Source organism: Eretmochelys imbricata, chromosome 6 (genome assembly GCF_965152235.1).
Source record: "Eretmochelys imbricata isolate rEreImb1 chromosome 6, rEreImb1.hap1, whole genome shotgun sequence".
NCBI classification, from domain to species: Eukaryota; Metazoa; Chordata; order Testudines; family Cheloniidae; genus Eretmochelys; species Eretmochelys imbricata.
Window position 1 is genome coordinate 42,205,861 of NC_135577.1, and position 17,472 is coordinate 42,223,332.

The following is a 17,472-nucleotide window of genomic DNA, read 5'->3' on the forward strand; positions in this document are numbered from 1 at the left end:
GAGTGAACATTTCAGTTTTCAAAAATATTGTTTGTTCAACATTAGGCCCCTGCCACATCCTCCATAATTTTCCTCAGTTAAATCAACTTTTTAAAATATAAACATTTTAGCAATTTGCTTACACTGGTTAGAAAACCTATAGTGGAAATATCCAGATAATTATTTAAATTTAAATAATGTTAGTGTTTGAGCCATTCTGATATGAAGAAGTTATGGAACAGACTTAACTACCATAACTTCTGTGCAGTTATAATTGCATAAATTTTCACCTATTTCTCTAAATAAACACACTCCATGATGTTGAAAGCAAGGCTTCAAAAGGTGGAGAAAAATAATGAAATCTGAAGTCAACGTTACTATTCTAACAAAACTTATTTTATTGTACCTAGGTACAATAAGCAGCTCTGAAGAGTTATCTTATATAAAATTTGCATTCTGTCATTATACTTAGGTACAATGAATGAATTAAGGAGAAAATAACAAATTCCCTTTTAGTTCCAGTAGTTTATTCAGTTTAAATTAGAAACTTAAATATACAAACAGAAAGGGCTTTTTTACTACATTTCCTGTGTTTTCTTAACTAAACACATTATATTTAGTTTTAAATGTATGCTAATCTTAGCACCAAAATACTTGAAGGTCACACACAAAAAAATAGTAGAATGCACAGAAGAAAACCAGCATATCAAAAATGTATCAGCTGAGTTCATTCAGTAACTTCAAGAGATATCATGGTTTTCTATAGTAAGAATAATGATTGTGTATCATGGTCCTTTTATATAAACAGAGTACCATTGAAATCAGTTAATATGTTATGTTATAAATGCTAAGATAAAGAGTTGATGCAAATCATAGCAGCCTCTTTGTAATCTTGAAAGGCAACCGGCAAATAGAGGTACCAAATATTGATCAACTTCAGAATTATTTTCAGAATGCACCAGAACAAAGGGTATTGGTTGTTTTGGTTTAAGTGTATATGTTTAGCAACACAGAAGGATCAGGAAGACAGTAGTCATCTCTTAGAAGAGTCCATTTCCAACAGATTATTTGATCGAAATGTAATTCATCTTTAATTTTCCCTTTAAAGCAAGAAGTTTCCATATTTTGCACAGATACTTTTATAGACAGTTATGGCTGAATGTCCTCACTTTTATCGTTTATGACATTGATAATACAACTTTAAAGTCAATAGACTTGTGGTAACTCAGAAAGCAATCCATAAATAAATGGCAACTGTCATATTATCACAAACTAAAAAATACTGATCCAGTTCTGCAGAAACTCACATTTCTTTAGTTCTGAGGGAAGCCCTGCCAGAATTGGGCCAATTGTTTTACACCAAAATCCATATTAATGTCCACATACTTCTCTCTTTCTATCCCAATACTGAAAATTAGCAAGATATTTATACATAAAGAAGAGTCTTCCTTTTTTTCAATAAAACTACTCTTCACGCTTGATTTATTCAGTGATGCTACTGTCTAGTGTTTGTGACTTTATAATGGCTTTCCTGGTAGCAAACAGTAATGACCCAAACACTGATTGAAGTGTGACAGAATAAAGTAATCACACAGGAAGGGTAGGATTATAAAAGGAAAAAAAAGATTTGTAAGTTTGAAGATAATTATATTTTTATTCACATGATGAACCAAATACAACCAAACAGTGGTATATTTCCAGATTGCCTGCAGGGATGGGATCGGATGGGACAGGTGGGGTGGGGTCGGGTGGGGAGGGGAGAGGAGGAGATAGTGTTCTTTTGGTGATGAGGCTGTGGGGGAGGATTCCTGGGATCATAAGAAAATCACAGGCTCTGGAGCTCTACTTGATAGTTTAAAGAACTACCCACACTCACTGACAAAATTATAACACTCATTACACTTGGTTCTATTTATAAATTGAAAACAGTAGTTAGTTTATTTTTGCATTATTTAAATAAGGTAAAATACACTTACTAATAATACCAGCTTCTGATATTTCTGTTTCAGTTCTGTCAGGCTCTCTGATGGTTCTGCACCCAGAATTTTATACCAGTCTTTTCGCGGTATGTGTTCAAAGGCCATTATGTGGCTAACCAGGAAGTGGCTTCTTTCGAGACCTGCTTAACAATATAAATAAAATACTGTAAGGAGAATTTAGACTGCATTTAAAAGAATTGTGTGTGAGCAACTTGAAACATGACAAAATATGGGACCATGGGAAAATGTGACTCCACCCCTCAATCCCATCCTAACAATGGCAGCAAGGGGTCACATGCCACAATGCAGACGACTGCTTAACATATTTGGCCAAATGGGATTTATTACCTAAAATCAAAGAGGCAGATTTGCTTGTGGCTGATCAATTTATTCTAAGGGCATTATTCCTTGTACGTTCCCTATCTCCTTCCCTTTTTGTTGTTCAACCATTTTTTCCTTCGTCATACTGACCTTTTCGGTATAGAAATGCAAGGTGGTGTGGGGAGGGGAGTCCAAGCAGTCTGGTGTGAGAATTAAATGTGCAATAGTTTATCACATGGCTAATATGTCTTCTGCCTTTCCCCAGTATTATTTCTGCTGTTTTGTTCCCCTCTGCTGCACAGAGGAGCATAGAATCTCACATTATAATCTCAATTTAAACAACTAACAGATTAGATATATATTTCTGAAATTTGGGTTGATTTAACTTGTTTATGCTGTTTTAACTCCATTTCTAAGTAGAATATAGGAAAACTGACTGGAAAACACAATATACCCTTTCAAATTGTTCAAGAACTCAAGTCAAAAACGCATTTAGTTCTGTGACAAGAACATTACAAAAGTCTTTTTAAATAAAAAATATTCTTTATTTGATTTTGGTAGCATCATAGCCATTTAAGTTATACAAACATTTTCCTTTTAAATCAATAGTTTTACACTTCACTTTTGCTTTTTTTAAAATCATGAAGCAGCCTCCCATTCAGTTTGTGAGAATTCAAACAAAACATTTCTCCCTTGAGCTAAGACACAAAAATACCTGTAATAGTCAAAAATACAGTCATTTTCATAATTCTACAATTACAAAGGTTGTTCATCACCCAACCAATGCCATTTCCTCTTGCTATTAGTAATTCACTTAGATTAACGCCTAAGGATTATTTTGCAAAATTTAAATGGCCTTAATTTACTTCTGTCTGAATTATTTTTAACCTACAATTTTTACAAGTAACCTATATGCTATATGCTATGCTATAGTAAGACCATACTTACAAGATTAGAGAAAATATTTTTCCGTTTATTTTGTGCATTATATTGTGGATTTAGGCAATTTACCTCCTCAATCCAGCAACGAGATCCATGCTGATGAGTCAGCCCGTGCACATCACACTGCAGGGTCAGGGTCATAATTACCCTTTCTGGTTGTCTGGCATTTTCAGAGAGCAACTGGTAAATATTATTTTAAAATATAGAAAAATGTGCTTGTAAAATGAGAAAAAATAGCAATGGGATTCTGGAGCAGGTTTGGTTTCTGAAAGTACATTTAACTAGTTTTTTAAACTGGCTTAAATTTCAGGTTGATGCCCTTTATGGAAACATCAAATATTAAAACTGAATTTTAATGGTAATGCATAAAAAAGTTTTAGTGAGAAGTGTAAACACATTTAGGACCCAAGTTTACAGCCAACTCCTTGCCAGCATAGGCATTCATATGAAACTAACTGCAAGATTGGGACCATTGTCAGAAATCTTTCAACTAAGTGAGATCTCAGCTCTGTGGTAAAACACAAGTATTTTACAGGACAGCCCATACGTATAACATTTTAAAGAAACATCTTCCGATCACAGCCACTAAATTTGAGTACTCAAAACATTCTTAAGGTGGAAGGGAAGAAGTAAGTTTGTTTTTAACTTCTGGGAAGGTACCATAAAAAGTAAAATATATTTAGAGTGTGAGATTGCTGGCTATCTTCTTTTAGGGAAAGTTGTATATAATGGGGAAAATAATCCTTTTCTTTTACATAGCACCTATCACCTTGAAAGATCCAAAAACATTTTTCAAACTGGAGCACAGATACAAGCAATCCCTTCCACTTTTGTGCAAGAAATAGATCTAATTTCTCCCCTATGACATAACATGAGCTGAAAATGTCTTTGCCCTGCGCTAAGGGTGCAGATACACTTGAAATAACAAATCGTACTTTGGTACATATTGTAGAGTCTAACACAGACAAGAAATAAACTTTATTTCACCATGACCCCCTTCTGACAACAAAAATTACTACACGAAACCCAGGAGTGGGGACAGAAGTCTGAGCCCACCCAAGCCCAACTGCCCCAAGTGAGGGGGCCAAAGCCCGAGCCCCACCACTCCAGGCTTCAGCCCCAGGAAGGGAGCCTATAACCTGAGTCCTGCACCCCAGGGCTGAAGCCCCGGGCCTCAGCAAGTCTAAGCCAGCCCTGGCGACACCATTAAAATGAGGTTGCGACCCACTGTGGGGTCCCAACCCACAGTGTGTGAAACACTGCTCTACAGGTAGTGCTATTCATAGGGTTGCCAAGCCTCCAGGATTGTCCTGGAGTCTACAGGAATTAAAGATTACTCTTTAATTAAGGATTATGTCATGTAAACCTCCAGGAATACTCCCAACCAAAAACTTGGCAACCCTAGCTATTCAGGAGCCAACTAAAATACCAAAAAGGAGCAAGGCATCCAGAAAACACAAGAACAACATCTACACGTGAAATTATTCCAGAATAAACCACGCCCTTTGTCTTCACTAGGGAAGTGGTGTTTGTACTTTACCCTGTGTTTAAGACACCCCGGTACAACCCTCGGCCTTGTCTACACGTAAAGCGCAGTAGTTTCGCCTGAAGACCCCCCGCTTTCACCGCCGCGCAGGCGAGGCCGTTGCAGGTTTCCATCTAACGCAGGATCAAAGAGCAGCTGCCCGCTCTGCACCAGCTGTAACGCCGGTGAGCACCAGGGAGCCCCGGACCGAGCCTGGCGCCAAACCTACGGCAACCCCCGGGGTTTCAAACACGCACTTCCCTAACCCCTTGTGGGGCGGGCCTGAGCCCAGCGCCGCTGCCCTGCTGAGCCGTCAGACAGGGTGAGGTGCGACCACCCCTCGGCAGAGACCAGCCTTACCTCGGCGGTGCCGGCGCCGGGCCCGGCCAGAAGCCCCAAGAAGCCCGACTTCAGGCGGCGGCGCCAGCGGCGGCAGCTTCCGCACAGGGCACCCTGGCGCCCCAGCAATAGCCTCCGAAGGAAACACGCTGCTCTCAGTCGAGCCGGGAAGAGACCCCGGGCCGCGCGCGGCGGGTGGGAGGGCGGTGTCAGAACCGAAGCGCGGTCGAGGGGCTGTTTCCAACCGGGCACTAGTGGCGAAAGCACCAACCGGAAGTGGAGTCTTGCCTGGGCTGACGCTGTCTCCATGGCGACAGAGGGAGCTTCAGATCCGCCAGAACGGCTGCAGCGCCCAGTAAGTAACTGGGACCCCACGTCCACAGCGGGGCGGCGGAGACCCCCCTAACACTCCTTCGGGCCGCCGAAACCTGGGGCGGCCACAACTCTCCTGTCCAACTGTCTGGCTACGCCCATGGACACCGGTAGCCAGGTGCGGCCAGAGCCAGAAGCCCCGCGGCTCAACACGCTCCAGCGCCCCAGCTCGGGGCGGACGCAGCCTCCTGTGGGTCCCACACCCAGGGGACACCTGACCTAAAACCCTCTCGCTTCCCCAGAAACCTCTAGCCAGAGTCCCCCCGCCCCCCTTCCCGGCCAGCCTACCCCAGCTAGTGCATAGAGATCCATTATCCCCCACACCACCTCGGCTTATAGTGTTCTGAAAAAAAAGGGGGTGGGGGGGGGAATTATCATACTGACAAGTCCGCCAAGGTGAAATTCTATAAAGACAAGTGCAAAGTACTTCACTTAGGAAGGAAAAGTCAAATGCACAACTACATAATGGGGAATAATTGCCTAGGCAATCTGGGGGTTACAATGGATCACAAATTGAATAGGAGTCAACAGTGTGATGCGGTGGGGAAAAAGGCTAACACCATTCTAAAGTGTATTAACAAGAGTGTCATATGTAAGACACAGGAGATTATTGTCCTGTACTCGGCAGTGGTGAGGCACCAACTGGAATACTGTGTCCAAGGCTGGGACCCACACTGTGAGATGTGGACAAATTGGAGAGCGTCTAAAAGACTGCAACAAAAATGATAAGAAGGTAGAAAATCTTGATAGGTCAGATTTTAAAAAAACTGGGTGTGTTTTATCTTGATAAAAGAAGACTGATAACAGTCTTCAAATATGTTATGGGCTGTTATAAAGAGAATGGTGATCAATCCTGAAGGTAGGACAAGTAGTAATGGGTTTAATCTGCAGCATGGGAGGTTTAGGCTAGATATGAGGATAAACTTTCTAACTACAAGGGTAGTTAAGCTCTGCAACAGGCTTCCAAGGGAGATTGTGGAATCCCCTTTATTGAAGTTTTTAAGAACAGGTTGAACAAACACTTGTCAGGGAAGGTCTAGATTTACTTGGTTCTGCCACAGTGCAAGGGGGTTGGACTAGATCAGTGGTTCTCAACCAGGGGTCCATGTACTCCTCGGGGTATGCAGAGGTCTTCCAGGGGGTACATCAATTCATCTAGATATTTGCCTAGTTTTACAACAAGCTACATAAAAAGCACTAGTGCAGGTCAGTGCAAACTAAAATTTCATAAAGACAGTGACTTTTTTATACTACTCTATATAATATACTGAAATGTAAGGAGAATATTTACATTCCAATTGATTTATTTAATAATTATCTGATAAAAATCAGAAAGTAAGAAATTTTGTATTTTTATTCTGATTTTGTAAGCAAGTAGTTTTTAAGTGAAGTTTAACTTAGGGGTACGTAAGACAAATCAGACTCCTGAAAGGGGTACAGTAGTCTGGAAAGGTTGAAAGCCACTGAACTTTAGATGATCTCTTGAAGTACCTTCCTGCCCTATGTTTCTATTATTCTATCATCTGGAAGTAGCCGCTGTCATAAAAACTTGCTTAAAATTCACCTCTCAGTAATTCAACTGAATTTTAAATTTTGATTTTTGCTAGCTGTGCAACCTCTCATGATCCTTCCCCCATATACTTTAAATACTGCCCATTCCCAGTTCCCTCTGGGTTGGTAGATCTTTTTACCAAGCCTGAGGTGCCTGTTCTCTCAGACATGCCACCATAGTAAAGTGCTGCAAGATTAGATTTTAGATGAGAAGGTTGGGCCCTCCTGGCTCCGCCAGATTCTTATTAGACAAAGGCAAAAAGAGAGGTAGGAGGAATAAAGTAGGTATGTAAATGAAGACAGAGGGTTGGGATTGAGGGAGCAGGATCCTTAGAGTCACATTTTATGAATTAAGAAAAGGAGGACTTGTGGCACCTTGGAGACTGTTAGTCTCTAAGGTGCCACAAGTCTTCCTTTTCTTTTTGCGGATACAGACTAACATGGCTGCTACTCTGAAACCTGATTTTATAAATTGCTCACCATATGGCCATGAAAATGGTGATGTCTTGTTGTTCCCTCTCCCTATCTGTGTTGATAAGAACATCTTTTAGTATCAGGAAAAAGATGCATGTGCCTCAGTGGTAAATCCCTGACCCCCAGCATGTGGTGGTAGCTGTGATGGTGATGATGCTCCAGTCTCCTTGCCAAACTCAGAGCTTACGGCCATTCTCTCACTGAGCAAGGTGGTAAGTATTCCTTAAAAAGTAAATGTCCAAAAAGAGATGGCATCCTCATTTAAAGTAAAATTGAATATCAACGCAAGTTTTTGATCATTCATAGACCTTTCCTCATCTTACGAAGGTTTGGACTTGTTGCTCTGACAATTCTGTAACCTCACCATTAGTCTGCAAAACCCTTAATCACCAATTATTTTAGTCCAAACAAATTTAGTCCACACAGTTTATTTGAGTTTGCATTCTGCTTTCTTTCAGCAACAATGTGTTCATAGGTTAACCCCCGTACTGTTGCCAATTTTGGGCATCACACTTTAAGAAATATATGAACAAATTGGAGAGAGTCCAGAGGAGAGCAAAAAAATAAAAAATAAGAAGTTTAGAAAGCATGGCCTATGAGGAAAAGACAAAACAATTGGGCACGTTTAGCCTAAGAAAAGAAGTCTAAGGCAGGATGTGATAACAGTCTTCAAATATGTATAAGATTGTTATATGTCCTCTAAGGGCAAGACAAGAACTAGTCAGTTTAGTTTGCAGCAACGAGATTTACTTAAATACTAGGGGGAAAAGTAATTATAAGGCCAGTTAAGCACTGGAACAGCTTACCTAGGGAGGTTGTGGAATCCCCATCACTGGAGGTTTTTAAGAACAGGTTGGACAGACATCTGTCATGGGTGGTTTAGGTCAGGGTGGATTTGATTTAAATGAAATTGATTTAAATCACTAGTCAGGAAGACTCAATTTAATCATGGATTTCCACATAAAAGTGCATTCTTGTTGGTTGTTATAACCTTAATACAGGAGTGGGCAAACTTTTTGGCCCAAGGGCCACATCTGGGTGGGGAAATTGCTTGCAGGGCCATGAATGAAGGGCAGGGGGTTGGGGTGTAGGAGGGGGTGCAGTGTGCACGAAGGGGCTCAGGGCAAGGGATTGAGGCAGAGGAGGGATGCAGGGTGTATGAGGGGGCTCAGGGAAGGGGGTGGGGTGCACAGTGTGGGAGGGGGCTCAGGGAGTTGTGCAGGGAGGGGTGCGGGATCAGGCTCAAGGCAGGGGGTTGGGGTGCAGGAGGGTGCACAGTGTGGGAGGGAACTCAGGGCAGTGGTGCAGGGAGGGGTGTGACAGGGGGCTGAGGGCAGGAGGTTGGGGTACAGGAGGGGTGCGGGGTGCAGCAGGGGACTCAGGGCAGGGTGCTGGGGTGCAGAGTGCAGGAGGGGGCTGGAGTGCAGGCAGGGGGCTCAGGAGGGGTGCAGGGAATGGCAGAGGGCTCAGGGCAGGGAGCTGGGGTGCGGGTAGGGGGTTGCGGTGCAGGAAGGGTTCGGGCTCTGGCCCAGCGCCACTTACCTGGAGCGGCTCCAGGGTGGCAGCAGCACACAGCGAGGGTAAGGCAGGTTCCCTGCCTGCCCTGGCCCTGGCCCCGGCCCCATGCCGCTCCGGGAAGCAGCCAGCACCATGTCCCTGTGGCCCCGGGGGTGGGAGGTGGGGGCAGAGGTCTGAGCGCACTGCCCTTGCCTGTGAGTACCTCCCCTGAAGCTCCCATTGGCCGTGGTTTCCCATTCCTGGCCAATGGGAGCTTCCAGGGAGGTACCCACAGGCAAGGGCAGCACACGGAACTCTCTGCCCCTCCTCCCCCAGGGGCCGCAGGGACATGGTGCGAGCCGCTTCTGGGAGGCGCAAGGTCCACGGTGCCACGGGGGTGGCAATCCCGCGGGCCGGATCCAAAGCCCTGAGGGGTTTGGATCCGGCCCGTGGGCCGTAGCTTGCCCACCCCTGCCTTAATAGATATTCTTCACAACTCAGAGATAGATGTAGGTTTCATTTTTAGAAGGTACACACTATACATTTTTAAAATGATTTATTTTGAAAACTTTTCAGATTATTTTTACAGCTATATCAGAAAATGAATGATTGTTTGGTTATTTCATTTACCAAAGGTAATTGAAGCAGATATTTATGAAGTCATTGGGAGGTGAACTATCTCCAATTCAACAGGTTAATCATTAATATTTGGAGGATTTTCTTGCCATGCTGGAGATGAGGAGAACATCTCCAGATAGACATTTATATTGTTTTACTCAACTAAAACAACAATGTTATGTATTCTGGATTTTTTTCTTCAAGAGCAAACATATAATATTTTAACAAAACAAGCATATGAATTTTTGAATTTAGTTAAACATGCAAGTTTTTTAAAATCAGGTTTGTTTTTGTTAAAATTGTTTTTAACTAAAATAGTTAAATGAAATATTTAAAAAAACAAAAATTAAATCGACTATGTCAGCCAGGTCAACATGAGAAACTTAAAATATTGGCTTCTGCAGCTAACTCATTTGTCTTCACCTTCATTTTCCTGTTCGTTCATAATCTGGAAAAGAAAAATAAGCTTTCCTGCTTTTTCAGGTCCCAAACGATTTCTCAATATGGAATGAATTAGTCCAAAGGAAGAAAATATTCTTTGTACACTGGCAGAAGAAGCTACTGCTGTTAAAAGTGAGATTATCACTTCAACAGTCTCTGAATCCAAGTGCTTAAGTGACTTCCACCAGTTCACTGGTGTGACTTTCTTTAAAACATCATCAGCAAACATATATTTCTTGAATGGTTCACCCTTAGCTCTGAAGTTTATTATAGTTGGCATTATGGAGGGATGATTGCTGGATGTCCATGTCATAGCCAGCTCCCCTTCTTCAGCAGTTAAGATTTGACCCTGGTACCAGTATTGAGATTGTTTGTTTGAAAGAAAATGACCTGGAGATAGTGCTTGTCCCATTCGTTATTTTAATGCTTGTAATTTTAACTCTGTCATTGCATATTTCTTTTTTTAAGATCTCACTCAGTTCCTTCCAAATTTCAACAGCATCAGGAATAAAACAGCTATTTCCCTGCATTTTATTCAAGGCTACAGAAATAGGCTTCAGGGTACTCAGCATGTGTTCAACATTTCTCTTAAGCCCATTGTTTGAGAACTTTGGCTGTGACAGTGCCATCTATTTTTTCACAATTTTGTTCACAAACTATCATCAGATTAGGCCAGTTCTTGATACAGTGCTCAAAACAGTCCACTACGGAGTTCCATCACACACAACACAACACATCCTGTGGGAGAGTTAGCTTGGTTCCTCCCACTTTTTTCAGAACAGCTCCTGCAAAGTGGTTGTTAGGGAAGTATTTTGCAATTTCAACAACATTAGCCTTTATTTCTGGAACACTGAAGTCTTTGGCTAGGAGGTGCATCAAATGAGCACTACAACCGTATGTTATTAGCTTGTGACTCTCTTCTAAATAATTTCTTCTCATTTGGATACATTTGCAGCATTTTCTGTGACCAAGCTGCATACTAGACATTTGAATTTTTTTTCACAGTTTGTTATAGCTTTTACTGCTACTTCTTGTAAGTATTCTGCTGTGTGTGCTTTTCCTGATGTATCAATTGTTTCTGTAAGGAAGACATTCCCTTCATCTGTTGTCACACAAGCACATACAACAGGATCATTGCGGACATTGCTCCACCCATCAAGACTCAGGTTAATAATTTTACCCTTTAGACCTTTTATCTTTTGCAAACTGCTCAATTTCTCTTTCGTACATTTTATCCAGCAATTTGCCTATGACATCTGCTCTGTCGGGTAGACTGTATCCTGGTCTTAATGACTGAACCATGTTAATGAAGCGTGGGTTCTCAATCATACGGAAAGGAGAATTTGTTGCATAAACAAACTGGGCAATGTTTTCATCAATTACCTCTTTTTGTAATCTCCTGGTTCTTATCACAAACTTATCTATGGTTGTTTCTGGATGATGGAGATTTTTTTTTCTTTTTGCTACAGGAGATATACTGTGGCTATGTGACATACATGATGTGACTGAAACACTATCATTGGCAGATAACTCTGAAACTATAGAAAATGATGGTGATCTTGAAAGTGGATAGTCTTCAGAATCCTGTATGTTGAGGGCGGATTCTCTTAAACAAAATAAGTCAATGCAGTTATTCAATTATTATTACCATACTGCTGATTTAGTATTACTCATTGCATTCACTGACACTCAATACTACTTTAAAGGTGAAATTGTAAAAAGAAGATCTGCCTATTTCAGCAATTTATTTTTTATCACAACTACATCTAAAATGATAGTACCATAGAGTAACAACTATATTTTTTGCTCAAACATGAGAATTCAAGAATAGTCCAGAAGGAAGACAGGCAATCCTTAAGAAAGAAGTATGAAATAAAGTAGTTTACCAAGCTGAAGATCCTGCATGTTCAGACACGTTCCTTTCATCATCTTCAACACAGCTTCCTCCTGAGAAGGAACACTTCTCATGATGATGTTTCATTTGGGCAATCAGGCCTTGCATTTCTTTGTTGCATTGTTTGCATTTTGCATGCATGCCTGTCTTACCCACAGGTAGAGGAACTTCATTAAAATATTCCCAAACTGGATCTCTTTTATGGCTTGCTGCCATTATAGGTTTTCCCTTCTAGTGAGAGAATGGTATGGTAGATCTCAAATCAATGAAGGCTACACTCAGAAAGACCTCAAGACTTCTTGGAATATGCTGCTCAAACAGTTTCACTTTTGTTTCTCCTGCCTGTCCCTCCCCTCTCAAATTTATCTGCAGACTTCTTCTCCTTGTCCAGATCTATTCCGCCCCCAACAATCTTCTGTTCATTGAACTTTTTGAAACTTTGCACTTTTAGAGAGAGGTAAGGGATTGACTCTGTGTACACAAATTTGCAGAGGGACAATAGGGTTGAGGTCTGTTATTTCTCACCTCTATATATTATATTATATTATTTATTTATTTTAAACCATTTTTGTTGTTAACAAGCATGTTATCTCTGGAGACACACATCCACAGTTTGAGAACAGCAAAACTAAGCATCTCTGGTGGTGTCTTCTAGACTGAGCACTGAGTCTCATTGGGTAGATAGAAAGATTAAAGTAAATAATCTATACAGAAGCCCCTGGAACCCCAGAAGATTGGGTCCCTAATCCATGAACCATTGGAACTCATTTACAAAACTTTTCTTAAACATTACATGAATATATTGTCTCATACTATAGAATTAGAATTTACAATCCCTATTCCATGATGAGATATCTTTGAGCTATAATGTATCTTAATTAAAACTATCTTTAGATAGGTTTTTCCTCAAAAAGCATTTATCAAAAAAAAATCCGATTTAAATTAAAAAAATCCAATTTTTTAAATTAAAAAAAAATCACTGATTTTTATCCACCCTGGTTTAGGTGTATTTCATCCTGCCTCAGCACAGGGGATGGACTAGATGACCTCTTGAGGTCCCTTCCATTTCTACATTTCTATTATTCTAAGCCAGGCTGTGCCACCATTGTGCAAAGGAGAGATATTGTGAAGAGCTGGCAATATGGCTATTGGAGTTGTCCTGTGACCATTAATGGGGGGCGGGAGGGGTTAGTTAGATTGTCAGCACACCGAAAACAGTGCTGTCTTGCAATAGTCAGATAATGTAATGCAGACAGTATAGATGCAAGTGGCTTTACGGTTAAATGGAGAAAATACCTATCATCTGACCTACAAGCTCATTCCAGAACTAAGAATCAAGGTGAGTTCCTTCTGTCTTAGATATTGTAAAAAAGGCTTCTGTGCGGTAAAGTTCTGTCCATTTCTATACCTGTGCAATAAAGAGTAAAAGTGGCCCTGTAATAAGGACTTGGAATGCAGTACATGAACAGGTGTAACACAAGGCAGGAATGCCCTGCAAATGCAATTTAGGAAACAATTCTTTTGATGAGGCATGAGGCACAGTAGAATCCAGATCCCTCTCTCAGAGCAGTGTTGGTTTCTGCAGAGCTAACTGGAGTAAAAAAAGTAAACATTATTTTTTCACTAAAGTCTCCATATCTTTTATTAAGCATGAGTTAATTTACAGTCACTTTTCAGAGAAGAATTATACTGTAAATATATATTTTTAAAAATTTCTGTATAACCTATATATGGAAGACAAGGTTTCTCTCTTAAGGCTAGATCCTGCAAATGTGGTCTCCTGGCGTACATCACTGTCCCTGCACAAAGATCAGTTAAATTCAATCCATCCAGGTGTATAGATCAGTTTGCAGGATCCAGCCTTCAGGCCCCAATCCTGCAAGCTATTTCACATGGGGTTCACCCATATGGAATTCACTGCAGAATTGGAGCCTAAATATAGTTCAAACCCAGAGGAGCATAATCTCAGAGACTTTAGATGGAAATTATGAGGGTTTGCTGTTCAAAGAATAGGTTTGTCATATTTTATTTAATATATTATTACAGAAAATAAAGTGTAAAACAGATGCCTTTCATTATGTATTAATTCAGGAAGAAATATGGTACTTTTACATTTAGTAAAAACCAAATCAGTATTTTTATAGCTTTTTAAAATAACATTATTTCAGGGGTTACAGAAGAGGACATGCATACTCTGAGGCAAAATAGGTTTACATTTTGCTGCAAGGTCCCTAGTTTCAAGGACCATTGTTGATTTCCATGCAATTCCAGTCAAATTAAAAATAGGGTATTTGGGTTTTTAATTGAATTAACCATGAAAATAAATAGTACAGTCCACTCTGTTGTTGTTTAAATGTGACATTAAATGCAATATATTTCATGTTGCTCCAACATTTTTGAATTACATTAGCTTTTTTATTGACAGTTCATAATTGCATTATAGAGGCTGTTGTTGGGAAGCATTGGATTCTGACTATTGGGTAGGGAACAGTTTGAGTTTTTGGCACCCACGTGAGTTTGGGAGGTGATTTACGTTTTTGGCATACAGAAGGTTGAGGTTTTTGACAATGGGAAATTAATCTCTTCTTTTCCTCTGTTCCTTGGGGTACGAGTTGGAAATTACTTGAAAATTTTGGGGGGCTGGAACTGATTGTTGGGGAATTTGAACCATATTCCTCATTGCCCACATCCCAGTATCTACCATTGTATCCAACAACTATTTGTAATGTAATCAAACTTGCTTGGTGTTTCTGAGAAAATAATCAACAATGAAATGAATAAATTATCATCATTTAGATTTAGGGCACATCTACACTGGCAAAGTTAGAGCACCGGCAGTTACAGCGCCGCTCAGAGAGCACAGAAGGAAAACCGCTGTTGTATGTTCACACTGAGAGCTGCCTGTGCAATAGCATGTTCACACTTGTGGCACTTGCACCGCTATTTGGAGCGGTGCACTCTGGGCAGCCATCCCACAGAGCACCTCTTTCTCTTTTGCCACTAAGCCAAAGAGGGAAAGCGGAAGGGGTCACGGGACATCCTGGGTCCAGTCCCAATGCCCCATGATGCATTGCTTCGCATCCCAGCAAACCCTGAGCTTATGGCTGCATTTGGCGCCATCTTTCAATGGTTTGTGTACTGCGCGCCCTGCCTCTTTCAGACTGCCTCTTTCACTCTGACCAACATGTCACGAGTGGCAGTGGAGTTATTCCTTAAACTACAATGTCAAGAGGAGTGCGACGTTGATCTCACCACACGTAGTAGCTATGACATGAGATTGCTTGTGGCTTTCATGGAGGTGCTGACCACAGTGGAACACCGCTTTTGGGCTCGGTAAACAAGCACTGTGATCATATCATGATGTACATCTGGGATGACGAGCAGTGGCTGCAGAACTTTCACATGAGGAAAGCCACATTTATGGGACTGTGTGATGAGCTCACCCCAGCCCTACAGCACAAAGACACAAGAACAAGAGCTGCCCTGTCGTTGGAGAAGCGCGTGGCTATTGCACTGTGGAAGCTGTCGCTAACCAGTTTGGAGTGGGAAAGTCGACTCTTGGACTCATGTTGATAGAAGTGTGCAGGGCCATTAATCGCGTCCTGCTCCGAAAGACCGTGACTCTGAGCAACGTGCATAACATTGTGGATGGCTTTGCACAAATGGGCTTCCCTAACTGCGGAGGGTCAATAGATGGCACATTCCAATTCTGGCACCACCGAGCACATTAATCGCAAGGGGTATTTCTCAATGGTTCTCCAGGTGCTTGTGGATCACCATAGACGTTTCATGGACATAAACGCAGGCTGGTCTGGAAAGGTGCATGATGCATGCATCTATTGGAACGTTGGCCTGTTCAAGAAGCTGCAAGCAGGGACTTTCTGCCCGCTCCGTGGCTTCTTTCTGTTGTGCCGCGTTCTCATAGATACAAAGATACATAGATATTTAGGTCAGAAGGGACCATTATGATCATCTAGTCTGACCTCCTGCACAACGCAGGCCACAGAATTTCACCCACCACTCCTGCAAAAAACCTCTCACCTATGTCTGTGCTATTGAACTCCTCAAATCGTGGTTTAAAGACTTCAAGGAGCAGAGAATCCTCCTGCAAGTGACCCGTGCCCCATGCTACAGAGGAAGGCGAAAAACCTCCAGTGCCTCTTCCAATCTGCCCTGGAGGAAAATTCCTTCCCAACCCCAAATATGGCGATCAGCTAAACCCTGAGCATATGGGCAAGATTCATCAGCCAGATACTACAGAAAATTCTTTCCTGGGTAACTCAGATCCCAACCCATCTAATATCCCATCACAGGCCTTTCAGTCCCTCTTCTCGCTGTCCTGCCACTCCTTCAATTCCTGTTTCTCAGTGGCGGAGTGCATCATAACCTCACGGAAAAAATCCTCCTTAGTTGTTCATGGCCGCTTTCTAATTCTGCACAGCCATTCTGCCGCCGATAAGGGAGGCTGGCCTCCCAAGGTCATCTCTGTGAAGTTTAAATGCAACATTTTACAGAAGCAGTATTGTTTGCAACACAGACAACACTGATTCAGTGCTTTAAAACACAGCCAGTACTCACACACCTGTCACTAACTGGCTGGCCCCAGGCAAGCACACCTGAACCACAAGACCCCCAAAATGGTGAGTAGCCACAGGGGCAGGGTGAATCACTCTTCCTGGACCTTGCTGTATACTGGGCATGTGGCTCTTGTGGAGAGCCAGTACTGTAGTGGGGGGCTTGATAATCATTCCTGTCCCCACACTTTCCACAGGATGTGATCATTATGGAAGATATCTCACTGCTGAGGGGGAGCAGGGAATCAAGAGAGGGTCTTCTCTGAGCCTGCGGCTTCCGTCCTGGTCCCTATGCGGCTCGCCTCTGTGCAGCAATGGTTCCCCCCGGCCCCACGTGACGGCACAGTGGGGCGGGAAAGTTACTGTTAATGGGGCAAGAAACAAAGCAGCTCTCCCAAGGAACCTGCAGCAGCGGATTGCCCAGTATCTCCACGAGAGTTTCCTCGAGATCTCTGAGGGAGATTCCCTTGAAGTGAGGGAGTCTATCAACATCCTGTTCCGCAAGTCAGAATAGGCATGCGGTGGGAGACAAGCCTGATTTCTGCAACCCTCCTGCCCCCAACAAATCGCTTCAGCAATTCCCAAAGTCAGATCCACTTAGCAGGGGCCTCCTCTCCTGTTTGCGCTTCGCCAAGATATGACTGCTGTGACTGGCTAGGCTCCTCTGGGGTAGAAAAGAGCTCCTGACTACATGCATCCCTGGCCTCTGAGCCATCCTCTGCCTCTGAGTCCCTCTCCCCCTCTTTGTCCCAGATTTCCTCCTCCTGGCTCCGTCCACTCTTAACTGGCACATGAGCTAACAAAGTATCCACGGGGCCTTCACAGTGGAGGTGGGATTGCCACCGAGTATTGCGTCCAGCTCTTTGTAGAACCGGCAGCTCTTAGGCACAACACCAGAGAGGCTGTTTGCCTCCCGCGCCTTGTGGTAGGCTTTCCGCACCTCCTTCACTTTTACCCTACACTGCA

The 17,472-nt window shown here is 42.3% G+C and overlaps 2 protein-coding genes across 4 annotated transcripts in view; one reads left to right on the plus strand and one right to left on the minus strand.

The window, feature by feature from the left end:
- DNAJC24 (DnaJ heat shock protein family (Hsp40) member C24) overlaps nucleotides 1–5,198 on the minus strand; it is a 68,857-nt gene extending 63,659 nt beyond the window's left edge. For 2 of the 3 annotated variants that reach the window (XM_077818482.1, XM_077818480.1), the window contains exons 1-2: nucleotides 5,107–5,198; nucleotides 1,956–2,098 (exon numbers count right to left, since the gene is read on the minus strand). In XM_077818482.1, coding sequence (XP_077674608.1) covers nucleotides 1,956–2,063 — 108 coding nt within the window. In that variant the 5' untranslated portion in view covers nucleotides 2,064–2,098; nucleotides 5,107–5,198. Of the gene's footprint in view, nucleotides 1–1,955; nucleotides 2,102–5,106 lie in introns of all 3 variants that reach the window. The other variant, XM_077818481.1, reaches the window with a different exon arrangement.
- Nucleotides 5,199–5,392: 194 nt separating this feature from the next.
- DCDC1 (doublecortin domain containing 1) overlaps nucleotides 5,393–17,472 on the plus strand; it is a 411,407-nt gene continuing 399,327 nt past the window's right edge. Inside the window, 1 exon segment of the mRNA XM_077819961.1 lies at nucleotides 5,393–5,440. Within this exon segment, the coding sequence (XP_077676087.1) occupies nucleotides 5,393–5,440 (48 nt within the window).